The sequence below is a fragment of the Enhydra lutris genome, unplaced genomic scaffold (assembly GCF_002288905.1).
Source record: "Enhydra lutris kenyoni isolate GAN:26980312 unplaced genomic scaffold, ASM228890v2 scaffoldscaffold108, whole genome shotgun sequence".
In the NCBI taxonomy this organism is placed as follows: Eukaryota; Metazoa; Chordata; class Mammalia; order Carnivora; family Mustelidae; genus Enhydra; species Enhydra lutris.
The window spans coordinates 1,243,276-1,270,691 of NW_019154192.1; the positions used below are offsets into that span (position 1 = coordinate 1,243,276).

The 27,416-nt window shown below is 35.0% G+C and overlaps 1 protein-coding gene across 18 annotated transcripts in view; it reads left to right on the forward strand.

The window, feature by feature from the left end:
* Positions 1-27,416, forward strand: part of LOC111139444 (lysine-specific demethylase 6A-like) — a 159,996-nt gene that overhangs the window by 128,441 nt on the left and 4,139 nt on the right. For 16 of the 18 annotated variants that reach the window (XM_022491704.1, XM_022491706.1, XM_022491692.1 and 13 more), the window contains 7 exons: positions 6,693-6,822; positions 8,551-8,656; positions 9,146-9,351; positions 21,175-21,239; positions 21,319-21,393; positions 21,999-22,147; positions 27,185-27,299. In XM_022491704.1, the coding sequence (XP_022347412.1) occupies positions 6,693-6,822; positions 8,551-8,656; positions 9,146-9,351; positions 21,175-21,239; positions 21,319-21,393; positions 21,999-22,147; positions 27,185-27,299 (846 nt within the window). The remainder of the gene's footprint in view (positions 1-6,692; positions 6,823-8,550; positions 8,657-9,145; positions 9,352-21,174; positions 21,240-21,318; positions 21,394-21,998; positions 22,148-27,184; positions 27,300-27,416) is intronic. The other 2 variants (XM_022491700.1, XM_022491705.1) reach the window with 1 other exon arrangement.

Genomic DNA, 27,416 nt, shown 5'->3' on the forward strand with positions numbered 1-27,416 from the left:
GCTTCGTATTATGGTTATAGTTTAGCAACGTATCAGATGTGAAAAACATTTCTACAACCTGCTTTACCTGAGAGGAATGCTTTTAACTAGTATTGTCTTCTGTTGGTTATCTGAGTTATCTGCTTCTCCACGATTGACCTTATACTGGGAAGTAAAACCTGAGAATGATTTAAATCATATTTGGTAGAAAACAACAAAGCCTGGAAAACTACACTGTATGTTTTCTTCTGTTAACACTCTGACTGTAGAAGAGGTTATAAAGTAGCCACTCTGGTAAGGGTTAGCCATATTCTGCTACTCCCAGAAATTCTTTTCTTAAGTGTTTGCCTTCCCACAAAAGAAGAATCAAAGAATAAGGGAAACTTTGTTTTGGTATTGTAATACAAGATAGATTTCCCCCTCTTACAGATCTTAATTTACCTTTTAAAAATACAGATTTACTCTGGTATGATTCACATATCACATTTCACTCATTTAAAATGTATAGTTCAGGGGCGCCTGAGTGTCTCAGTAGTTAAGCATCTGCCTACAGATCGGGTCATGATCCTAGGGTCCTGGGATTGAGCCCCGCCTCGGGCTCTCTGCTTGGTGGGAGGCCTGCTTCTTGCTTTCCTACTCTTGCGTGTGTCTCTTGTGTTTTCTGCTATTCACAACTGAATAGCTTCTGTACTGCTTGTATGTCTCTCTAAATAAGTAAAATCTTTAAATAAAGTAAAATGTACAGTTCATTGGTATTGTAATGTATTCCTAGGTAAGGGCAAGTATCACCACAGTCAAATTTACAGGAATTTTAGCACCTCAAAAGGAAACTAATTAACAAGTTTTTAATGTGTTTTTTTTTTTTAAAGATTTTATTTATTTATTTGGCAGACAGAGATCACAAGTAGGCAGAGAGGCAGGCAGAGAGAGAGGAAGGAAGCAGGCTCCCTGCTGAGCAGTGAGCCCCATCATGACCTGAGCCAAAGGCAGAGGCTTTAACCCACTGAGCCACCTAGGCGCCCCACAAGTTTTTAATGTGTTTTTCTGTTTATATGAAACCCAATAGAATCTAATCATAAATTAAATAATAAATTACCTTTTTCCTTTCTTGAATTTACTTATAAATGAACTTTTTCATTGTTTAGAGACACTAATAAAACTTGGATAAAGTAAGTGCTTAGGGTAAATATATGAAATGCTCTATAAGGTTTTTATTATGTAACATTTGAAATTTGAACACTGATACATTGGGTTTTTTTATATTTATTTACTTATTTATTTATTACTATTTTTTAAAGATTTTATTTATTTGTCAGAAAGAGAGAGAGAAAGCACACAAGCAGGCAGAGAGGCAGGCAGAGGTGGAGAGAGAGAGGTGGAGAGAGAGTCAGGCTCCCTGCTGAGCAAGGAGCCTGATGCGGGACTCGGTCCCAGGACCCCGGGATCATGACCTGAGCCGAAGGCAGAGGTTTAACCCACTGAGCCACCCAGGCGTCCCTACATTGGGTTTTTTAAAAGATCTTTTTAATTTGAGGTTGAAATTAAGTAAAATAGAAAGTAAATGCAGTTTACGTATTTTTGAAGTACCTTGGCTATTTACTACATGTTTTGAATTTCATAGTTGAAAATAATTCTTACTTAATTTAAGACTCTAAATCTCCTCTTGAAACTGCTGGTTATGTATTTCTCTATGTGCTGAATCTAAAACTTGCTTAGATGTGAGTTACTAGATTATTAGGATTATGAGTCAGCCATTAAATGTGTATCACTGAGAAAGTTAAGCAGTATAGCACATTTTAAAATTTTTTATGTAATTTGTACTTAGCAGCCATCTAATGTGGAGTAATGAAAATAATTAATATTTTATGTAAAGTTACGATCAAATGAAATTGGTATCTTTCATATTTTTTAGTAGATTCAAGATTTTAACCTCGTCTCATTTTTGAAATGTCTGTAAATACTCAGTTTTGGGTAAACAAGGTTAAGATTCATTTTAGCTTAGCAACCGCTAAAAGGACTTCTTCCTTATGTCGGATATGATTTTTATTTTTTAAACTTGAAAGTATTGGGGTACCTAGCTGGCTTATTTGGAAGAGTATATGACTCTTTATCTCAGGTTTGTGAGTTTCAGCACAACATTTGCTGTAAAGATTACTTAAAAATAAAATATTTAGAAATAAAGTTGCGGGACGCCTGGGTGGCTTAGTGGGTTAAAGCCTCTGCCTTTGGCTTGGGTCATGATCCCAGGGTCCTGGGATCGAGCCCCGCATCGGCCTCTCTGCTCTGCGGGGAGCCTGCTTCCTCCTCTCTCTCTGCCTGCCTCTGCCTACTTGTGATCTCTGTCTGTCAAATAAATAAACAAAATCTTAAAAAAAAAAAAAAAAAAAGAAAGTTGCAAGTATCTTTAAGATACTGTATAAACCTGTGACTGCATGTTTCTTTGTTTCAGTTTTTTAGTGTAACTGTTAATTTAGTATTGAAGGTATATTCACCACCACCATTCATTCAGAAATCAGAAAGGGAAAAAACAAATAGAAAGGACAAAAGAGAATAACAGAACAGGATCTGAATGTTAAGGTTAAAATTATTCTGAGACTTTGAGAAAGAACCAGGTTAACAGGAGATAACTGTCTTGCAGTTCTGTTAGTTAATACTGACGTGTTCTACACAGGATGAATTCATATTCCTGTAAAGGAAGAATTATCAGTATGAGAGTTCCAACCCTCCCTCATTAAGAAACTTCTGGAGGAAAGAAACTAAATTGTATATGAGTTTATCTATAAAATACCTTTCATTTTTGTTCTAAGTGATATGTTTGAAAGTAAATTTAACATTTTAAAAAGAATTTTTATGTAATAATGGATTTTCATTTTAGAGTAAAAGAAGGTTTAAGAAGTCTTTAAAAATGAAGTAAACTCTTTCAAGCATTCCTATGTCTATGCCCAAAACCCCACTTCTTCCCTTCACAGGGAAGGACATTTCCCATGGACAGTTGCAGATATATGCCTGTTAAAAAAAAAAAACTGATTTACTTATTTTGTTCACAACTCTGTACTTTTGCCCTGGGGTTGACTCTTGTATTTTTAGCAGAGAAAAACTTGTGGTTTCTTTCTTATCAAAAACATGCATTAGTTCTGTGAGTGAAATTCCTATAGTTTCTGACTTGCACTTAATAGGTAGAAATATATTAAGCAATTACCATGTGGTTTCATTGTATTACTTGTTCTAGATTTTCTTACATATCTGTGTTCCTCATAGGTTTTTGAAGTCAGTTTTATTTTTATTTGTCTTGTTTTTTTTTTTTTTTTTTTTTTTTTTTTTTTTTTTTTAGAGGGAGAGGTGAGGGACAGATAGGGAGAGAGAGAATCTTAGAATGGCTTAGCAACCGCTCAGTCTCCAACCCTGAGCCAGACCTTAGGTTCCATTCCACAACCCCAAGGTCATGACCTGAGCGGAATTCCAAATCCAGGCACTTAACCAGCTGACCCACCCACGTGCCCTAAGTCATGATTATTTTTAAAGTGCTATTGTTTGGTTCATCTTGGTTGCACTTATGGTATCTTGCTTTTCTTAAGAGTTTAGTTTGTAACTTCAGTATTCAAGAGATTGAATTAGTTTTAGCTCTCTTGTGCATGTCTTTTTTTCTTTTTAGAAATATATTTACATTTCACATTGCTTGAGTTTTCTGTATATCCGTATTCTGTTATAGAATTGTAAAAAGTATGGAGACATACACTATCTATCCTTTTTTATTACCTAGTCTTTTTTTTTTTTTTAAGATTTTATTTATTTATTTGTCAGAGAGAGCGAGAGGGAGAGAGAGCAAGCACAGGCAGACAGAATGGCAGGCAGAGGCAGAGGGAGAAGCAGGCTCCCTGCTGAGCAAGGAGCCCGATGTGGGACTCCATCCCAGGACACTGGGATCATGACCTGAGCCGAAGGCAGCTGCTTAACCAACTGAGCCCAGGCGTCCCTATTACCTAGTCTTATTTTTTATACTGTGAATAGCTGAACTTGATGCCACATTAAATTGGCTTAAAAGTCTTTGAAGAGCTTGTTAATATTTGACCCATATTTTGTGGTATTCTGAAATATTATGTTATATTCTATCACATTTCTCTCTATGAAACAAGCTTTTTGTAATCAATCTGAATTGTATGTACTATAAAGTGATACATAATCCAGCATTGAAACCATTTCTTTATTATATAGAGATTGTATTGAGTCTTAACGCATTGGTCTAAGAAGATACTTGCATTTTCCCTTTATCAGCTTTAGACAGGTAGTTTTTACTTGTGAAAAGCAGTTATTCTGTGGATTTTGTAAATTAGGAACAGTTCTGTATTTTAAAACTTAAAAATGTATCATATCTAACTGGTAATGTAAACAATATGGGTCATCATGTTTTGTAGGTACTGGAACTATTCATTTAACGTTTAACCTTAATAAATACTTAGAAGTATAGAAGTTTAGTTTAATATAGGACTGCACATTGTTTTATTTTTTTAAAAAGTAATTTTAAGCCTTTTTTTTTTTAAAGATTTTATTTATTTCTTTATTTCTCAGAGAGAAAGGGAGAGCACAAGTGGAGGGGGAGTGGCAGGCAGAGGGAGAAGCAGGCTCCCCATTGAGCAAGGGGCCCGATGTGGTACTCAATCCTAGAACCCTGGGATCATGACTAGAACCAAAGGCAGATCCTAGCTGACCAAGCCCCTCAGGCGTCCCTTTAAACCTCATTGTTGATTACAACATTAGATGTTCTTCATTACAGTTAAAAAAATAAGTTATATACCCTCAGAGCTATTTAATATGGCATCTGTATAGTTGACAGGTATTGAACTTGAAGCTTAGTTTTCATTACCCCAAAGGCCTAACTTTGAAAGTTTTTTTCTTTAGCAAAAATAGTTAATCAAGAAATGGTAATTTTGCTTTCAGTTTATGTTACTATATGATCTGAAATTTTAAAAACCTAATCTGTTCTAAATGCAATTACTGATGTATATTTTATTTCCCAAAATAGTTTGCAGATTCTTTGAAATTTTAGTATTTTTAGGAATGGTTTTCCTTCCATATCTTAATTCATCAGTTATTTTTTAATGTGATAATTAGGGCAATCTAGTTTTGTTTTTTTTTTTTATATTTTATTTATTTATTTGACAGAGCGAGGGCGAGCACAGGTAGGCAGAGGGAGAGGGAGAAGCAGGCTCTTCACTGAGCAGGACCCTGGGATCATGACCTGAGCCAAAGGCAGACGCTTAACCAACTGAGCCACCCAGGCGCCCCAATCTAGTTTCATTTTTAAAAAATATTTTAGTCGGGGAGGGAGAGAGAGTGCATGCACATTAGTCAGAGGGACAGAGAGAGGGGGAGAGAGAGAGAATCCCAAGTGACTCCCTGCTGATGGCGGAGTCCTGCACTTGCTCCATGCCACTACCTCTGAGATCATGACTTGGGCTGAAACTGAGAGGCTTATGCCCAACCAACTGAGCCACTTAGGCATCCCAGTTTCAATGATTTTAAAGGCTTAACAGTTTTCTGTATTTGTTTTGAGGGTTTTTTTGTTTTTGTTTTTAAATTTTAAAACTTTAGAAATATTCCTGTAGTGTTCATATACTAAAAAAAGTATGCACTGGGGAGTAATTTTCCTGTACTTCAAAAATTTGTAACTTATATATATTTCACAAAGGGAAAAATGTTAATCCAAAACTATACATATTATTCTTTAAATTATTGTAATAAATTACAGTAAAATGATGTCCTCCTGAATATTAGGGAATTACATAAAATCAGTTTTAAAATAGAAAACATGGTTTTTCTGGATTTGAAAGTTGACAGTTACTCTGGAAATAAGACATTTAGGAAAAGAGACAAATTTTTTTTTTTTTTAAGATTTTATTTCTTTATTTGTAAGGGGGGAACAGCAGGCAGAGGCAGAGAGTGAAGCAGGCTCCCCAGCAAGGAGCCTGATGCAGGGCTTGATCCCAGGACCCTGGGATCATGACCTGAGCCTAAGGCAGATGCTTAACTAACTGAGCCACCTAGTCGTCCCATGAAAAGAGACAAATCTTTTTCTTTTTTTTTTTTTTATATTTTATTTTTTTATTTGACAGACAAAGATCACAAGTAGGCAGAGAGGCAGGCAAAGAGAAGAGGAAGCAGGCTCCCTGCTGAGCAGAGAGCCTGATGTGGGCTTGATCCCAGGACCCTGAGACCATGACCTGAGCCGAAAGCAGAGGCTTTAACCCACTGAGCCACCCAGGCACCCCAAAAGAGACAAATCTTAATAACATTACTTTCTTCTATTTTTGGTTCAAAGTACTGTTAATACTAAGTGAAGAAAATCTAAAGAGGAAACCTGTTGATAAAATTGGAGTTTATATTTTCAGGCAAGAAAATAAATTGGAAAATTAGAAAAATTTTGTTAATTAATCAAGTTATGTGGATATGTAGTGTATTTCACTTAGGTTTTCTTAAACGATACAAGAAATCAAAGTGAATTTCTGCCAAAATTAAGTTTTTTGTAATTTTTAATGAATGGATACCAATAACTTAGCATGACTTTATTTTTGTAAGTGCTATATATACTTAAACCTTAGGTATTTTACTTAATTTTAATTTTTAATTAAAAATTTTACTTAATTTTACTTTTTTCAACTTTCTACTCTCAAAATTAATGTATAGCTGATACATTTTTTCTGCTTATTATTTTCCAGGAATCTAGGCAAAAATGGATTGTCTAATAGTCATATTTTGTTGGATAAATGTCCACCTCCAAGACCACCAACTTCACCATACCCTCCTTTGCCTAAAGACAAGTTGAATCCACCCACACCTAGCATTTATGTGAGTTTGTTTCACTGACAAAATACGAATATGTCACGTGTTTAAATTTGTCTGTCTTTTGAAGATAAATTTTTATACCAATGTGGATGCCCTTTTAGACAACATTAAGTTTTTTCTCACAAGTTGATGATTCTGGAAAAACATATCTTATCCCAGAAGATGATAAATAACATTTCTCAATTTAAATACCAACCTCTTTTTATGAAAAATTATTGCTACACAGCGTGCTTTTTATTTACATGTTGTCTGTGATTGGTTTGCACTAGACTGACAGACTTAAGTAGTTAACAAAACAATGTACAGTCTTTTAAACCAAAAACATTTACCACCTGTCCTTTTGTAGAAGAGGTTTTTTTGTTGTTGTTTTGTTTTGTTAGATTTTATTTATTTAATTGACGAGAGAGACTGCAAGAGCAAGAACACAAGCAGGGAGAATGGGAAGGGAGAAGCAGGCTTCCCACTGAGCAGGGAGCCCGGTGCAGGGTTCAGTCCTAGGACCCTGGGATCATGACCTGAGCCGAAGGCAGATGCTTAACGACTGAGCTGCCCAAGCACCCTAGAAAAGGTTTTTGGCTGGTGGTTTATTCAGAAAGATTTGTTAAAGTTAATATTTAAGTATCGTCTCACAGATGGACGGGGATTATTGGAGAGTAGCAAAAGAATTGTTTTTGTGTCATTTTTGGTTAACATTGTTTTATTTTTTATTTTTTTAAAATATTTTATTTATTTGACTGAGAGAAATCAGGCAGAGAAAGCAGGCAGAGAGAGAGGAGGAAGCAGGCTCCCTACTGAGCAGAGAGCCGGATGCGGGGCTCAATCCCAGGACCCTGGGATCATGACCCGAGACAAAGGCAGAGGCTTTAACCCACTGAGCCACCCAGGCGCCCCAGTTAACATTGTTTTAAATGTATATTATATGTCTTATATTTTAGAAAATGTACATTGTTGTAAAAGTTGATATAAACCAAAATAATTGATTGTTCCCCAAAGAATTTTGTTGTCCATCCTTGCTATATTCCCTTAGATATGTGCAACAAAAAAAAAAAAAAAAAAAAAAGTTTTGAGCTAAAAGTTGAATAATAAGCACTAAGAATGAATTTATTGATAGGAGATACTGAAATTTGGTCTTTTCTTTTCCTAGTGTTATATTATCCTTTATCAAATTAAAATGTATGCATATGTTATTGTGAAGGGAAGATGTAAGATAAACATAAAATAAACTTGAGGGAATAAATGGAAAATGAATACTTTATAGGTCTTATTGAATCATTTTTTAATTTTGCTTTTAGTTTTTAAAAAGCACTTTGATGTTGAACATTAAGTTTCACTTCTCCCACCTCTTTCATACAAGAAGTATTCAAGTACAGTTAAAGTACACTTAGGTAATCCTTTGAACTATTAAAATGTTTAAATATCATCATATCAGTTTTAGTATAATGTGATACAGTAGTGTAATATAACACATTGGTAATTTCATTTGAAACTATCAAATTAAGATGTGTTTCTTTAAGAGAAATTTATGTAGCTATTAACTTCTAATAATTTCCTGCAAAAACTAATGATATAATCCTGTAACGTGTAGCAACACAGTATTAATGGTTAAGATACATTTTAAAATGTAAAAATAAAAATAATTTACATGTAAAAATGATGAAAAAGTGAATAGAGATTTGCACTATAATTTTTAATCATTTTTATGAAATCTAACAAAACATTTTAATTTTACAGTTGGAAAATAAGCGTGATGCTTTCTTTCCTCCATTACATCAGTTTTGTACAAATCCCAAAAACCCTGTTACAGTAATACGTGGCCTTGCTGGAGCTCTTAAACTAGGTAAGATTGAAAAAAGAAAGCCTGAAGTTGTTGTTGTTGTTTTTTTTAATTATCTTTAGTATTTTAAAACACTGGCAAAAACTTTTTTTCCCGTTCAATGTTCAGTGTTCTGTTCTTTTTCTCTCTGCCTCTTTAGATTATCTTTAGTAGGTGATGCCATTACTGACATATTTTTGATGGATGTTTACTAAGTTTTTAATTGGGTGTCGTTATGCAACATTACTGTTACAGGTTACGCAATGGAAGTCTTTCTAAGCTATAGAATATAGGTAAAATTATATCCTATTTGTAAGTGCTATAGCTCCTTTTTATATCCTGTCATGATAGTTATGTGTTTCAAGGAGTTGCTTTGCAATTGTGGCCCTACATGGCTTCAAGTAGTCTTCAGGAAAATGGATAGAGTTCCTTAAGGATTTTCCTACATAGTTTTAAATGTCCAGTGTACCACATACAATTTTATTTATTAACACAACTTATTTATTTATGAAGATCTTGGACTTTTCTCTACCAAAACTTTGGTAGAAGCTAACAACGAACATACTGTAGAAGTGAGGACACAGTTGTTGCAACCAGCAGATGAAAACTGGGATCCCACTGGAACTAAGAAAATCTGGCGTTGTGAAAGTAATAGATCTCACACTACAATTGCTAAGTATGCACAGTACCAAGCCTCCTCCTTCCAGGAATCATTGAGAGTGAGTATTTATTTCCTGGAGATTATTTTGCTAAATGCCCATTACTTTTATAATAATCTGTTAGTTTGTATAACTGTTTTATAAGTGTTGCACCTTAGAAATTACTGAACTATTAACAATTTAAGCAAAGGTGAAGATAAAAAAGAAAATTTCTGTCTCACATGATATCTTCTAATTTTGAAATATTTCTAATTAAAATAGTAAAGTAAGTCTACGTAATAGTTGTAGAGTGATTTAATATTAAGGAAAACTATCTGAGTAGGTCTCACGTTCATTTAGTCAAATATCAAAAGGTGTTTTCACTTTGTTTTTTATGAAAGGTACTCTTTCTTTGTCACTTGTAGTCTTTAAAGAAAACTGCAGGAGAAGCAAAAATGTCTCAAAATATATGAGAAGTACAAAAATAAAAAAGAATGGTACTAGGAAGTAAATCAGAAATTGAAACCTCTAGCAGTTACTTAAAATAGAACTTTGTGGATTCTTTCACATTAATTATCAGATCACTAAATACATTTTTCAAACACTTCTCAAATTATGTTGTTTTTAATTTGAACTATGTATTTGAAGATGGTAGACAGTTGTGAGTGTAGCATCAAGTATGGAGTTACTGTTGCACGTTTTGTTTGTAAACCTGAAGCTAGTATAACATTGTGTTTCAACTTACATGGAAATAAATATAAGTAAAGTAAATAATAAAAAAATAAAAATCATAAAAGTAAAAACTGGGGTGCCTTAATGGCCTAGTGGTTACGCATCTGCCTTTGGTTTGGCTCGTGATCCCAAGGCCCTGGGATCAAGCCCCACATTCGTCTCCTTGCTTGGCTCTCCACTCCCCCTGCTTGAGTTCCCTCTCTCGCTGTCTCTCTCTCTCTGTCATATAAATAAAATCTTTAAAAAAAAAAAAAAAAGTAAAAACTGACTTTGAACTGAGTATATTACAGACAAAATAATGCAGAAGTCTTATTAAAAATAGGATAAGCATTCTTGTTGAAGATCTTTTTAACCATATTTCTTTAAAAGAAAGACTAGCGTCTTTTTTAAAGCTAGTCAACTCTTTAAAGAATACATGAACAAGTACTAACGCAAATATACCACATATGGTATAAAGTTTTAAATTTGTAATTTTTCATGCCATTTATTTTTAGAAGTGTTTAAGGTTCTGACTTCATTTTACATTTTTTATAATTGATGCCAGAAGAATCAATGACTTATGTGTGAATTATGAATATATAGTTTTTTGTGCTAAGGTATACATTACAAATTTACATTTGTATAATTTTTACATGTGTAGTTCATTGGCTTTAAATTCGGAGTGTTGTTCAGCTATCACTGCTATCTGTCTCTAGCATTTTTCATCATTTCACTCTGAAACAATCTTTTTTTTTTTTTTTCTTTCAGTTTTATTTATTTGTCAGAGAGAGAGGCAGAGGCAGACATGGAGATGCAGGCTCCCCCCTTGATGCGGGGCATGATCCAAGGGATCATGACCTGAGCCCAAGGCAGATGGTTAACCCACTGAGTCACCCAAGCACCCCAAAAATATCTTTCTTTTAAGTAGGGAAATCACCATTATCTTTTTTCCATAATCCCTGGTAACCACCAATCTACTTCCTTTTCCTATAAATGAGACAGTTCTGGTTGCTTACAGAAGTGAGATCATATATTTGTCCTTTTGTATCTGGCTTATTTCTTTTAGCAAAAAGTCTTCCTATACCATGTATTTTGTAGTAGGTATAACAATTTCACTCCTTTGAAAAGCTGAAAATACTCTGTTGTATATATACAACATTTTGTATTTCCATGTATGTTTTGCTTGGTGTTGTTTTCATTTGTCTGTTGTGAATAATGCTGTGAAAAGTTGGGTTTAAATAAGTTTTTACCCCTCCTTTCAGTTTTTTGGGTCTATGGCTTGAAGTGGAATGGCTGTATCATATGGTAATTCTGTGTTGAGTGTTTAAGAACCTGTTTTCCACCATGCTTATGTCATTTCATATTTCTGTTAATAGTGCATACCAGTTCCAGCGTCTCTACATCCTCCCAGCACTTGTTATCTTGCTATTTGTGAGGTTTTCTTTATCATTTTTTTCCAGTAGTACCTATTGTAGTGGGTGTGAAATGATATCTTATGGTTTTGATATGCATTTCCCTTACAGTTAGTGATGTTGAGAATCTTTTCTTTTGCTGATTAGCCATTTGTGTACCTTCTTTGGAGAAATATCTCTTCAGTTTCATTGCCCATTTTAAAATTTAAATTGTTTTACTTTGTTTTGTTGCAGGAGTTTTCTCTGTATTATTGTTGTTAATCCTGTATCAGATATGTAATTTGCACATCGTTTCCACCATTTTATTTGTTCTTTTCACTTAAGATTCATGTATTTATTTGAGAGAGAGATATTGTGTGTGGGATGAGGAGTTACTGTGCCTGGGGAGAGGAGAGGGAGAAAAATCTGAAGCGGAGTACCTGCTGGGCATGAGCCCTATGTATGGTTCAATCTCACAACCCTGAGATTATGACCTGAGCCAAAATCAAGAGTCAGTCAACCAGTAGAGACACGCAGGAACTCCCAACCAATGTAGTATCATCTAGAGAATTCCATTGCCTAGAAATTCTATGTCCTTTACCTAATTACAATTTCCTTCCAGGGTATCATTGATATTTTTATGTCTCAAATTTTGCCTTTTCCAGAATGTCAGATAGTTTGAATATATTTTAAATAGCCTTTTCACATTGGATTCTTTTATGTAATAATATGCATTTCAATTTCCTCTATGTCTTCTCGTATCTTGAGAACTCATTTTTGTTTATCTTGAATAACATTTCCTTTTCTGGGCACATACCACAATCTATTTACTAATCTACCAAAGGTGAAAGAAGAAAAATTGCACTGTAATTTGATGGATCCAACCTTGCTTTGTTCCTGATCTTGGGGAATGCTTTGCGTTCCTCACCCTTCATAAAATGCAGGTGTAGTCTTTTTGTAGATATTCTTTTTTTTCTTTTTTTTTTTTTAATTTTATTTATTTATTCGACAGAGAAATCACAAGTAGGCAGAGAGGCAGGCTGAGACAGAGAGGGGAAGCAAGCTCCCTGTCAAGCAGAGAGCCCGGTGAGGGGCTCGATCCCAGAACCCTGAGATCGCGACCTAAGCCGAAGGCAGAGGCTTAACCCACTGAGCCACCCAGGCGCCCCTTTTTGTAGATATTCTTCCCACAGGAGGAAGTCTCTCTGTATTCCAGGTTCATGGGAGTAATTTTACCATGCTTGTGTTTGCTTTTCTTTTTCTGTATAGATCATACAATAATATGGTTTTGCTTTTTCAGTGTTTTAATGTGATGGATTACAATGAGCGGTTTCCTAATGTTGAATCAACCCGCATACCTGGGATAAATACCGCTTGGCCATGGTATATAATTCTTTTTATACATAGTTAGATTCTAGTTGCTGATATTTTGTAGAGGATTTTTGCACCTGTGTTTATAAGACATATTCCTTTTTTTTTTGTATTGTCTTTTTATAACATCTTTGGTAACATCTTAAAATGTTTAGTGTTGCTGTTAAGGTAATCATCATCTTGGTCTTGTTAAGTGCACTGAGGAATTCAGCCAGTAAGTTTCACCTGGCCCTTGTGGTGTTTTCTATTATAGAAAGTTATTTATTATTGATGGAATTTCTTTAATAGTTACAGGCTCATTTAGGTTCTCTTTCTTCTCATATTATATTTGGTAGACTGTATTTTTCAATCTTACCCAGATTGTCAAATTATTCTTTAATGACCATGGTATTTATAGTGATGTCCAGTATTTTTTTTTCTCCCCATGAGTGAAGTCTCCCCCCCCCACTCCCCAATTAACATGGTTATAGTGATTTTACTAATCTGTACAAAGAGCCATTTTTTGGTCTCATTTTTTTTTTATTTGTTGATTTTCCTTTTTCAGTTTATTGACTTCTGTTTTAAATCTGAATGTTTCTTTTTGCCAACTTACATTAAATTTAATTTACTCTTATTTTTTTAGTTTCCCGTAGAGGAAACTTAGATGAGCAGATCTTTTTTCTTTCTTTCTTTCTTTCTTTGTTTTTTTTTTTTTTAATGCGTTGATTTTGCTGCATTTCAGTTTTCACAAGCTGTGTTTTCATTGGAATTTAGTTCAGAATAATCTTTTGAGAGTCCTTCTTCAACCATGTGTTTAGAAATGTTCTTTAATCTCTGTACATTTGCCTATCTTTGTGTCAGTGATCTGTGGCTTAGTTCCATTATTGTCTGTGTTTAGGTGTTGTATCATCTGGTATTTTATTTTATTTTATTTTATTAATTAATTAATTAATTTTTTTAAGATTTTATTTATTTATTTGACAGAGAGAGAGAGATCACAAGTAGGCAGAGAGGCAGGAAGAGAGAGAGAGAGGGAGAAGCAGGCTCCCCGCCGAGCAGAGAGCCCGATGTGGGGCTCGATCCCAGGACCCTGGGATCATGACCTGAGCCGAAGGCAGAGGCTTTAACCCACTGAGCCACCCAGGCGCCCCTCATCTGGTATTTTAAATGTGTTAATGAATATATGCGCTATGAACTATGTTCTGCTATTGATGTACTAGTCTGTAGTTGTCCATTATATTCAGTTGGATATGTTGAATTCCATTATGAAAGTACTAATTTTGTGCCTGTTGAATCTGCCTATATCCTAATAGAGGATTGTTGAAATCTCCCAGTTGTAGTAGTGGATTCTTCTACTTCTTGCAGTTCTATTAGTTTTTGCCTCATGTATTTTGATGCTTTATTGTTAGGATCACGTAAGTATTATTTTGTTTCCTAGAAGAATTGATCACCTTATTGTTGCATAATGACTCACTTTGTCTCGGACATCTCTTTTGTTCTAAAGAACAGTCTGTCTGAAATTTTAATACTAATTATCTTTACTTTTTTTTTTTTTTAAAGATTTTATTTATTTATTTGACAGACAGAGATCACAAGTAGGCAGAGAGGCAGGCAGAGAGAGAGGAGGAAGCAGGCTCCCTGCTGAGCAGACAGCCTGATGCAGGGCTCCATCCCAGGACCCTGGGATCATGACCTGAGCCAAAGGCAGAGGCTTAACCCACTGAGCCACCCAGGCGCCCCCTCTTTACTTTCTTTTGCTTGGTGTTAGCACGGCTGTAATTTTCTCCATCTATTTATTTTTGAAGGTATAATGTGTATTTCTGTAGAGCACATGTATTTGGGCCTTGTTTACTCACTCTTGACAGTTTCAATGTTTTAATTGGTATGGTCAGACCATTTGCATTCAAAGTGATTCTTGGTATGGTTAGATTATGTCTTCCATTTTATTTCTTTTTTATTAATTGTACTTATCATTTGTTCTTATTTTTTTCTCCCACTCTGCTTCTACCTTTTTTTTTTTTTTTAACTTGGACAAAGTATATGATTCCTTTTTTTATGTCTTTTATTCTAATAACACTTCCAATTCTTCTTAAGTTTTTTTTTTAGGGGTTGCCCTAGAAATTGAACATTACACTTGGAAGTAATACAGATACACTGTCCAATAACACTATACTGTTACAGGGTCGGTGCATGTATTTTATGATTACATTTTATTTGTTTCACTTACACATAAGCAAATATGTAGATAAACACATACATACGAGCATATAAAATCAAACACATTATTATAACTAGGAACAAAAGGTTACTTGTTACGTTAATTGAAAAGAAATAAAATATTACATTTGAATTGAAAAGAAATAAAATATTACGTTTGTCTTATATCAAACATAAAAATCAACTCAAAATGGATTAAAGAGTTGAAAGAAATGAATGAATAAATTAATTAATTAATTAATAAAATTTTAAAAATTTTTAGAATAAGAGTTAAATGTAAAATCCAAAACCATAGAACTACTGAAAGAAAATAGGGTTGCGCTCCGTGACATCAGTCTTGGCAATGGATTTTTTGCCCAGTTAATAAAAGCAAAACTAAACAAGTGAGACTGCATCACACTAAAAACTTGTGAACAGCTAAAGGAGCCATTATCAAATTGAAAGACAACCTACTGAATGGGAGCAGATATTTACAAATCTTACATTTGATATGGGGCTATTATAGAGAGAGAGAAGCTCTTCTGTTGAGAAAAAGAAACATCTAATTTAAAATGAACAGAATATCCCAGTAGACATTTTTCTAAAGAAGACATCAAAGAGGCTCACATCACAAATGGTGAAAGACATTCAGAGCAAAAACCATAGTGAGATATCCCCTCACTTAATAGCCAAAAGAAAACTACTATTAAAAAGAGAACAGATAAGTTTTTATAAGAATGTGGGGAAAGTGAACCCTTGTGCACTGTTAGTGGAAAGCAAACTGGTGTAGCCACTATGGAAACCCTGTTGGGGTTCCTCAAAAATTTAAAAATAGAACTAGCATATGATCCAGTAGTCCTGTTTCTGGTATATATTTGAAGGGAATGAAATCACTCTCTGGAAAAGGTATCTCTTTCCTGTTGTTTATTATAGCATTTTTACAATAATCAAGAAAAGGAAACAGTCTTAATGTCTATCATAAAGGGATAAAGATTGTGTGCGGAAGTAGGGGGCATGGAGGGGAGAGAGAAAATATTTTTCAGCCATTTAAAACAACACGGAAATACTACCATTGGCAAAACCTAGAGTGAACCTTTAAGGCATCATGCTAGTGAAAAAAGGCAAAAAAATAAATACTGTGATATTAGTTATGTGGAATCTGGGGAAAAAACAAACTTCTAGATACCAGGAATTGGTTGAGGGCTATACAGAATGGGTGAATGTGGTCAAAAGATAAAAAGTTTGATAAGGAAGACCTATGAATATATTATACAATATGGTGACTATAACAATACTGTATTACATATTTGAAAGTTGATAAAGACAGTAGTTTTTTAAATTTCAGTTTGAACCCATTCTAAAAGCACTTAATTTCTTCTGCTCTCAGTCCTCTGTTTTAGGAGTGTAGTGTCGTATTTTATATCCTTTTATTTTGTGTATCTCTTTCTGATTTTTACAGATATATCTAATTTGACTGCTCTTTGCTTCTTTGTTTTCTTACTCCTGCATAGTCTTTCTTTTCCACTCAAAGGAATCCCTTTAATATTTCTTGTAATCTACTTTAGTGCTTATGAATTCCTTTAGCTTTTGTCTCTCTGGGGAACTATATTTCCTATTCTGAATGACAGCCTTGCTGAATAGAGTATTCTTAGCCAAAGGGTTTTTTTTTTATTATTTCAGTACTTTAAATATATCATACCAATTCCTTCTGGCCCTGCAGAGTTTCTGGTGAAAAATCAGCTAATAGCTTTTTGGGTTTCCCTTGAATGTAACTGCTTTCTTTCCTCTTTTTGCTTCTACAGTTCTCTCTTTATCACTACTTTTTGCCATTTTTATTACTATGTGTCTTGGTGTGGACATCCTTTGGTTGATTTTATCAAGAGTTTTCCGTGCCTCCTTGATCTGGATTTCTGTCTTCCAGATTAGGGGAATTTTTAAGTGATACTTCAAATAAATTATTTTTCCCTTTTCCTTTTTCTTTTTGAGATCCCTTAATGCGAATGTTTTTATGCTCGATGGTATCACTGAATTTCCGTAACCTATTCTCATTTTATATTATTCTTTTTCTTCTGTTCATCTTGATAGCTTCTGATTTCTCTTGTCTTCTGGGTTGCTGAGCCGTCTTCTACTTCCTCTAATCTATTCTTTATTCCCTCTGGTGTATTTTTAATTTCAGTTACTGAGTTTTTCATCATTGATTGCTTCCCTTTAATGTTTTCTGTCTCTTTGTTGAGGGTCTCCTTGAGATCCTCCAGAAATAAGCATATTGCTTATTTCTGGGTTGTTGTTGTTGGTTTGTTTGTTTTAGATTTCTTGCTGTGATATTGTCATGTTCTCTCATTTGGGACGTATTTCAGTGTCTCTTCATGTTACCTAACTCCCTGGGTTTGTTTCTGTGTGTTAGGAAAGTCAGCTACATTTCCTGTTCTTGATAGTAGTGCCTTTATGAAGAAGGCCTGTGGTATCGTGCAGTGCGATTATGTACCCTGTTCCAGGGTGTCTCCTGTATGTGTGTTATATGCGCTCTACTATTATGGCTGAGCTGTGTTTGCCATCAGGCCAGTCATCTGCAATGGCTCTCTTTGTCTTTTGTAGGTTTGGTTCCTGCAGTTGTTTTGTTTGTTTTTTAAGTCAAGAGAAGAGAGTTGTATTTTTGTTTGTTTGTTTGTGTCTGTTTTTAAGATTATTTATTTATTTATGATAGCTACAGCACACAGGCAAAGGAAAGGGAGGGGCAGAGGGGAAAATGAAGGGGAGAGAGAGAATCTGAAGCTGACTCCCCACTGAGCATTAGAGGCTTATGCAGGGCTTGATCTCCCCATGAGATCATGACCTGAACCCAGTCCGAAAAGTTGGGTGCTTAACTGACTAAGCCACGAATGCATTCCTGGTCCCTGTATTGATTGTTAGTGGACCAGTTTGGGCCTCCTTAGGCTTGATTTGAATCAGACCAGGCATTTGCCAGAGTTACATTAGCACACAACTCTGTGTTGTGCCTGTAGAAGCTTTTCTTTTCTTTTTTTTTTTTTTTAAGATTTTTATTTATTTATTTGACAGAGAGGAGAGGAAACAGGCTCCCTGCTGAGCAGAGAGCCCGATGCGGGGCTCGATCCCAGGACCCCGGGATCATGACCTGAGCCAAAGGCAGAGGCTTAAACCACTGAGCCACCCAGGTGCCCCTGTAGACGCTTTTCTTGATAGGCAGTCCTGTGGCCAGAACTGCTGTCTGCCCTGAGTCCATCTCAAGGGTAGTCAGATTGAAATGTGTGGTTGGTTATCTTTTCCTTGTCCCTTGGGCAGAATTCCCTTTAGGATGGTGTTGCCCCTAGATGAGGCTGCTTGCGTACTGGCAAGCTTGTGTTGCCACTCAGGATATACTCCTGCAGAGGCCAAGTCCACAGAATAATGCAGGGGTGGTGCTCACAGTGATAGCAAGGTGTGTACCTGTATGCTGTGGGGGGTGAGGGGGGGGACATGGAGCCTCTTGACTGAGGCTATTGTTAGAGGGGACATGTCCACGAGATAACCAGGGCAGGTCACACTTTCAGCAAACTAATTAGAGAGTGTTGACACTGTACTGGTTCTGGAAAGTTTCCAGGTATCCTGGTTGGAGGGCAAGAGAAAAATGGTTTCCACCCACTTCTTTTGTTCTGGAGAAGTGCTTTGCCCCTTCAGCACACCTCTGAGATTAGTAAACAAAATCTTTCACTTTTAGCACTGCCACTACTGTGCTGTGTCTCTATGAAACTGTTTATTTTATGTCTTTAAGAGTGGGTGCTCAATTTTCTATCACTGTCCCAGCTCTTCCAGAGCCCAACCCACAGATTTAGGAAATTGTAGGTGTTAAATCTGGTTTTCAAATCCGAATGTCATGGAGCTATACCTTTCACGTGTGGGTCTAGATTCTCCCTCTCTTTTAGCCCAAGGTATCCCTCCCTCTCATGGACAGTCCTATGAGTTTGTTAGGCTTGCTACCATATCTCTACCCTTCCTACCCTCTTCACTGTGGCCTCTTCTCAGTGGTTTACCTCTGGCAAGCATGCCACTCCCCAACCTCAGCTTCCCACCTCTATGTGTTGCCCTGGAGTATGTGTTTTGTTTTGTTTTTAAGACTTATTTATTTGAGAGCGTTTGAGAGAGAGAGAACATGAGTGGGGGGCTGTGGAGGTGGGGTGAAGAGCAAAGGGAGAGGGAGAAGCAGACTCTGCTGAGCAGGGACTCTGGGATCGTGACCTAAACCAAAGGCAGCCACCCAGTCAGTTGAGCCACCCAGATGCCCCTGCCCTGGAGTTTTTAACTCTTAGACATGCTTACATTGAGTCTTTGGCAGATTGTGAATTATGTTTAGTTTTTCCTGCCACAACATTGTTTCCAGTGGAGGTCTCGTTTCCTTTTACGATTTTTTACTACCTGTCTCCAGGTTTGGATGCAGTATTTCGCTCCTGTGTCCTCACGTCTTTTACTCATCTGAAAATAGTTGATTTTTAGATTTGCTTAGCTTTTTAATAAATTCTTAGTTCACTGTGGCTGTTTCTGCTCTTCTAACAGGTCCAAACAAGTCCTCGGTCAAGTATTTAATTTGCAGATACTTTCCTTGTTCAATAGCTATCTTTTTCACTTTTTGATGGTGTTCTTTGGAGCACAGAACTTTATTTTCTATCAGTTATTACTGTACTTTGATTGCTTTATCTTTGATGTCATAACTAAGAAATGACTGCCTAATCTATGGTTGTGCATTTTACTCCTGTATATTTTATTTTAAGAATTTTATAGTGGTGGGGTGCTTGGGTTGGATAAGTGTCTGCTTTTGGCTCAGGTTGTGATCCCAGGGTTCTGGGATCGAGCCCTGCATCAGACTAACTGCTCAGTGGGAAGCCTGCTTCTCCCTCTCTCACTCCCCCTGCTTGTGGTCCCTCTCTTGTTGTGTCTCTCTCTGTCAAATAAATAATATCTTTTAAAAAATTTAAAAAAATTTTTATAGTGGTACATCTTTCATTTATATCTTTGACTTATTCTGAATTACGGTAAAAGGAAGGAATCTAATTTCATTCTTTTCAGTGTGGATTTCCAATTGTTTTAGCATCATTTCCGTATTTAATTATATTAGCACCTTGGTCAAGAGAGTAACATTTTTATTTAGCTTTTAAATTCCTCTCTAGTGCTGTGTGCTCTATTATTTTTTATTATATGTAATATAATATGTGATGATATATATATATATAGTCTCAAAAAATTAGACTATACAGAACTTGTTTATATGCCCTTCATTTTGTTAGTATTAATGCACACAGGCAGGCTCAAGATGACTAAACAAAATCATAACTTAAAATCGTAAATCTTAATTTTTCTTACTGTAAACATCTATAGCTGTATTTGTACTCCTGGGCAAACACTCTTCCGGTTTAGAACATGTACTTTTGTCTTGCTACTTGACATTTGTAAAATAACTTTTAATAGCCTCCTAAGTTGCTTTTATTTTTTTTTCATTATCTTTATGAATTTGTGGCAAGCATAAAAACCTACATATTTCATTCCAGAACAATATACATAAGGGAAACAAATTTTGCCTTTTGTTTTTGAAATACGGAATAGAGTGTTGTTCTTGGAGTTACGGATGTACCTCCAGAATTTTTTTCCTAAAAAAAGCCTCATTTTTTATATTTTTACTTTATTTTACTTATTTTATTTTATTTATATTTTTTATTTGAAAGAGAGAGAGAATATGTCTGACAGTTAGGGAAGAAGCAGAGGAGGATGTACAGGAACAAATAGGCTCCTTAGCCAGCTTGGAGTCTGAGGCAGGGCTTGATCTCACAACACTGAGATCATGATCTGAGTGGAACTCAAGAGTCTGACACTTAACTGACTGAGTCACCCAGGTGACCCTTTTATGTTATTTTTATTTTTCAGTTCTCTTTAAAGTTCTCTTGTAATCACTTAAAATGAAATTCTTCTACCATTTTCAGAAGTCTGATGGTCCACAATAAAATTAGAATTGGTACATGTTTTTCTTATTTACGTAATACTTGACTTTTATAATATTAATTTTGCGAATGATGGAGGAAGTTAGTACCATGCTATTTGGCTTGATTTTTTATTTAATGGCATCAATGAAGATATTTTATGTGAAATGTGCCTATTAGAAACTTAGTTTTGAAATGAGTGTGCAATGCTCATGTAGGTGAAACTGTTTTATTAATTATGTAATGGAAATTGTAGCCTGAAATACATACTGAGTGTTTCTGCTAATCTATAGGAAGAAAATGAGAAAAGAACACAACATAAAGAATATTCAGATACTGAATCCATATCTTCAGATTCGTAAGTACCTTTAATGTTTGTTCAGTATTTCTGTCCAAAATTCATGGACTTAATATTCTTTAAAACATTTTTTTTAAAGTTCTGGAAGGAGAAGGAAAGGACCTTTTAAAACCATAAAATTTGGAACCAACATTGACCTCTCCGATGACAAAAAGTAAGTCCTCAAGTTATGTGCAGTTTGAATCACAAGATTGAAAACTGTCTGATTTCATATATATTTTTTTTAATGTTACCATTGAAGTCTTAGTTAAAACCACTACCATTCTGAAATGATTTTTGCTAGATTTTGCAATAGATTTTAGTTACTGAGGAATATCAACACATTAAATATACAAATTAGAAAAGAAACATTATTGCTTTTCTTTCTTTTCTCTTTTTTTAAGGTTTTATTTATTTATTAGAGAGAGAGGAAGAGAGCAAGAGTCGGGGGAGGGTCAAGGGAAGAGGGAGAAGCAGGGAGCCTATCCTGACCTGAGCCAAAATCAAGATATGCACATTTAATCGACTGAGCCACCCAGGCGCTCCTCTTTTATTCCTAAAATTATAAATTTTTAGGATTTAATTCTTTTCAGTGATCTTGATTTACTTCAGAATTTTTTTCCTTGGAAGAGTTAACATTCTACTACTACTAACCTTAAAAATGTAATAATTAGAGATTTAAATGTGTTTCTGATTAGAACACAGTACTTTCAGAGACCTGGTAAAATCTCTTAAATGTTTGCAACAAGATGACACTTTTGATCTATTACTTTATTTCAGGTGGAAATTGCAGCTACATGAGTTAACTAAACTTCCTGCTTTTGTGCGTGTGGTATCGGCAGGAAACCTTCTAAGCCACCTTGGTCATACTATCCTGGGCATGAATACAGTTCAGCTGTACATGAAAGTTCCAGGGAGTCGGACACCAGGTTATTTTTGTGAACTAATATATCTTGTATAACTGAAGAATTTAATCAGATATGAAACACACGTTCAACCAGTTTCTTCCCATTTGTAATTAATAAAGTCAGAAGCCAAATGGGTTTTTAATGCTTTCTACTACATAAAAATATTTGTAATTGTTTCTATAAATTAGCTGAGAGTAGTTTTCTCTATGTGCCTTTTTTTTTTTTTTTAATGTGTAAACATGAAAATAATCCAAAACATTTAACTGGGAAGGAGGCACTAAATCAGTAAGGAGTAAAGGAGATAAGCAGTTTAAAAGCTTTGTCTTTATCCCATTGATTGCAAGTTCAGTGGTTTGCCAAATTTTTTTGCCACAGTTAAAATTAGAGCTATGTCATAATAATGAACTAATATTCTTACTGTTTAAAAAAGAATTTCTTTGAAGATATTAAATATTTAATACACCAATATTTTCTATTCTGTCCTATTATGTTTCATTTTATAAAAGTGTAATTTGGAAATTTTCTAGTGAAGGAGCCAATTGAATTTCTTCATGGTGATTCTAAGTGTTTTAGGTTCTATAAGCCGCAATGTAAAATTGAGGATATTTTGTAGATACTCATATAATGGAAAAAATATTTATATTACTTCTTATTGATGAAGGTCAAAATAGAAAATAATTTAGTACAGTTTTTCCTTCTCATGGGAGAATAAATTTCACTTCATTGGGGTTTGGGTTAGCATTCCCTATGAGAGTCAGCTACAGATGTGCATCTATGAAAGCTGTTCTACAATGAGATCTATGTATTTCATCTTTAAAAAATGTATTTTCACACAAATAGGCTCTATCAAATACTGTAAATCTATAATCCTATTTTTTTGAGCATATTAATTGGTTGGAAAGCATTTACTGAATTTTAGTTCTTTTACTTGATTTTTTTTAAAATTTTTTTAAATTTATTTCTTTGACAGGCAGAGATCACAAGTAGGCAGAGAGAGAGAGAGAGAGAGAGAGGTGGAAGCAGGCTCCCTGCTGAGCACAGAGCCCAATGCGGGGCTTGATCCCAGGACCCTGGGATCATGACCTGAGCTAAAGGCAGAGGCTTTAACCCACTGAGACACCCAGGCGCCCCTTACTTGATATTTTTGTTTTATGTCTCATTATTTTGCATATTAATCCTTTGCAGTTTGCATTTGGAATGTTCTCATTTGCAGTGGCTTTTACAATATGGAAAGGTTTCCTACTCTGCATTGAGATTTGAAACATGGTATTAGATTTGTAGTTTGCGCTTGAAAAATATATGCTGCAGATATTGGAGGGAAAGGATGTCTGGCTTCTTCAGTTTTTAAAAACACAAAGTATAGAAAACAGCTTGCTAGTACTCGTGATTCCAAAAATACTGTTTTGCAAATGACTTTATGTAATTTAAGTTTTGCTTTGTAATTTTAGGACTCTCTAAAGAATTGTTTTGAAGGGGCGCCTGGGTGGTTCAGTGAGTTAAGCCTCTACCTTCGGCTCAGGTCATGATCTCAGGGTCCTGGAATCGAGCCCCACGTTGGGCTCTCTGCTCAGCAGGGCGACTGCTTCCTTCTTTCTCTCTCTCTCTCTCTCTGCCTGCCTCTCTGCCTACTTGTGATTTCTGTCAAGTAAATAAATAAAATCTTAAAAAAAAAAAAAGAATTGTTTTGAAAACTGTAACAAAATTTTTTTTATCTGTCAGTGTTCATTCACTAACCGTAACTAACAGTTGCTCTCAAGCAGAAAATGTTGAGTTTCAACCCTGATGGTCTAAAAATTATAATTTTGGGGCACCTGGGTGGCTCAGTGGGTTAAAGCCTCTGTCTTCTGCTCAGGTCATGATCCCGGGGGCCTGGGATCGAGCCCTGCATCGGGCTCTCTGTAGAGAGCCCGTTTCCCTTCCTCTCTATCTGGCTGCCTCTCTGCCTACCTGTGATCTCTGTCTGTCAAATAAATAAATAAATAATTTAAAAAAATAAAAAATAAAAATTATAATTTCACTATTGCCAAATCATGGGTCAGCTTCTATTTCTGACAATAGCTCAGCTAATATTCATGAAGTCTTCAAGAATGGTACATAATCAAATATCTACCAGTCAATAATATTGTGAGGGACGCCTAGTGGCTCAGTTGGTTGGACGACTGCCTTCGGCTCAGGTCATGATCCTGGGGGTCCCGGGATCGAGTTCCGCATCAGGCTCCCAGCTCCATGGGGAGTCTGCTTCTCCCTCTGACCTTCTCCTCGCTCATGCTCTCTCTCACTGCCTCTCTCTCAAATAAATAAATAAAATCTTTAAAAAAAAAAATATTGTGAATAGCCATAGGCATTATTCACTTTACATTTTAACAAACTTCTCTAGTATGTCCATGCAAATTCACACATTTTCTCCACCATCAGTTGTAATACATTCTAATGGATTCCATTCTAGCAGTATTTAACGTTTTCCAACTTCTTTGAAAATATTCTGACTGTAGTTTGTCCTATAAAGACTAACACTTCAGTCACTTAACATTTGTCTTAATTCCTCAATTAGTTAAAATACAAATTAGCAAATACACATTAGCAAAATCTGTTGACCTGTTAAGGAACAAGAAAAACTGCCTAAAATTATTTACCTTTTTATTATAATTGACTATTTGTATTGCTCTCAACATCTTCACTGAGTAGCTGTTCTCAAAAAAAAAAAAAAACAAACAAAAAACGACTTAATAGTCTGGAACCATTTCATTTTCTCCAGATACAGTGATTTTTTTATTCACTGAAGTGAAATACAATTTTATTAACTCATGGTCTATTCACCACTTTTTTTGCTTGGCCAGACACTGATTTTTATTTCAGTCTCAATCTTTTTTATTTTTATTTTTTTCTTTTCCTCCTCCTATTTGTTTAATATTTGAAAAGAGGTTCAATGATGAGATACTGCATTTAACTTTTCTAATTTTTTTTTGTCCATTGTTTTTCTGTAAGATAGGTACATTGTAATGAACACTTTTGAAGTTTCAGTGTACAATAATCTTTCTTGCACAGCAAGTATATCCTTGTGTATTAAATACAATACTTAAACTGTGAAATGGAGAAAATTATTTGCATTACCGCATGAAGTTCATTTATCTTGCTTTAACATGATGGATATGCACTGGTCTTTTTTCAGATAAAATTTTGAAATATGGTGATATGTTTATCAGCTGAAATGCTAATGAATTATAGCTGCCTTAATACAATATTTTACCAACCAGCAGTGAGAACAAATGCTAATGTGTAATATTGTTACAGCTGCTTAATTGTGATTTTTTGAATGAAAAGACTAATATGCAAAACATAAACCAGTGGTGTATTTATGTTCCATGAAAGTCTTCTAAACAAGAACACATGTTTCAGCCATGGGCAGTAGTTTGCCATCCCATGATTTAAAATCTTAAAAATCTTAAAATTTTCACCCAGCACAAATCATCTTTGTTTCCTTTGCATTGACATAGATCACGTTACATATCATAATGCAAATATTTAACAATCTATGAATTCTGGCAACTATCCATAAAGGCATATAGGAGCAACAAATAACCTGGTTCTATATATGTACTGATGCCTATATAGCCTATGTATAAACCTCTTCTACTTCTGTTTTATTTATTTATTTATTTTTAAAGATTTATTTATTTGACAGAGAGCACGAGTAGGCAAAGCGGCAGTCAGAGGAAAAGAGAGAAACAGGCTCTCCACTGAGCAGGGAGCCTGATTGGCAGAGCTCAATCCCTGGAGCCTGAGATCATGACCTGAGCTAAAGGCAGACGACTGAGCCACGCAGGCGCCCTTCTGTTTTTATTTTTATTACTTGTATCAGTTATAGTTTGCCAGAGTGCTTGCTTCTTTACATTTTCACTGTATATTAGCCATATAGTTTGTTTAAAGTAGGTTGTTGCTTATTTTTAAATGAGTTAGGGTTTGTGACTTTTCTTATTAAAATCTGAAAATCTTTTTTTTTAAAGGTTTTTTATTTATTTATTGGACAGACAGAGATCACAAATAGGCAGAGAGGCAGGCAGAGAGAGAGGAGGAACAGGCTCCCTGCTGAGCAGAGAGCCGGATGTGGGGCTCAATCCCAGGACCCTGGGATCATGACCTGAGCTTGAAGGTAGAGGCTTTAACCCACTGAGCCACCCAGGCGCCCCAGATCTGAAAATCTTTTTGAAGAAATGCTGACTCAGGGTCTCCTTTGAGATTATCCATATTTATTCTTCTCAGGGATTTTGATGTTAATGGAACTCATTGAGTGGAATGTTTATATTCCCAGGCCATTACTGTAAAGTCACTTACATAATACTTTATCACTAGTAGTGTTAAAGTTGAGATAAGGAGGTTGTAGTTAATGAGAGAAGACTTTAGAGTCTTTATCCTCGTCGTCATTAATACTTTTGTAATACTAAGCAGGAATTTCATATGGCTAAGGGTTTTTTGAAAAAAAAAAAAAAAATATATATATTTTGTAATGATTTTGTTTCTGTTCCAACATACATAGAAAAGGTACCTTACTATAACAATTTACATTCTGACATGATCTTGAAATGTGTTCTGAAAAATTCAGATTGTTCTCAGATCATTTATTACAAAGGGTTTTTTTGTTGGTTTTTTTTTTTTTTTTTTTTAATAAATCTGTCATGATGTCCTCAAATCTCAAATTTAAAACTCTGTGCCAGGATAATATCTACCTACTTGTGGATAGAAGCATTTATAATTAATGTGTCAACATCAAATTGGGATTTATAAGAGCTGTGGAGGAGCAACAGGTTGTTAAGCAACCAAATTACATTTTGAAAACCCTCCCTCTTCTTTAATTCTTTGATACTCTAAGAATTGAAAGTATTTTATGGAGGAAGAAGTAGAAATAATGACAGTAAGTAATATTAATTGCTTATCTTATGCTGTCCTCTGATTTATAAGCATATTTTTCCCTCTTAAAACAACCCAGTGATTTAAAGGCACATTTTCTCCCATTGAATTTACACTATAATAATAACTTTTGTTTTCCCTTTTTCTTTTCAGGTCACCAAGAAAACAACAACTTCTGTTCTGTTAACATAAATATTGGTCCAGGTGATTGTGAATGGTTTGTTGTTCCTGAAGATTATTGGGGTGTTCTGAATGACTTTTGTGAAAAGTAGGTTTCTGAACAGATTTTGTTTTCAAATAATTTTGAGAAGACATTTATTATAAAGGGCAAAGTATGATGCTAAATTTCTAATTATCCAGAAATTTTATTTTACTTTTTTATTTT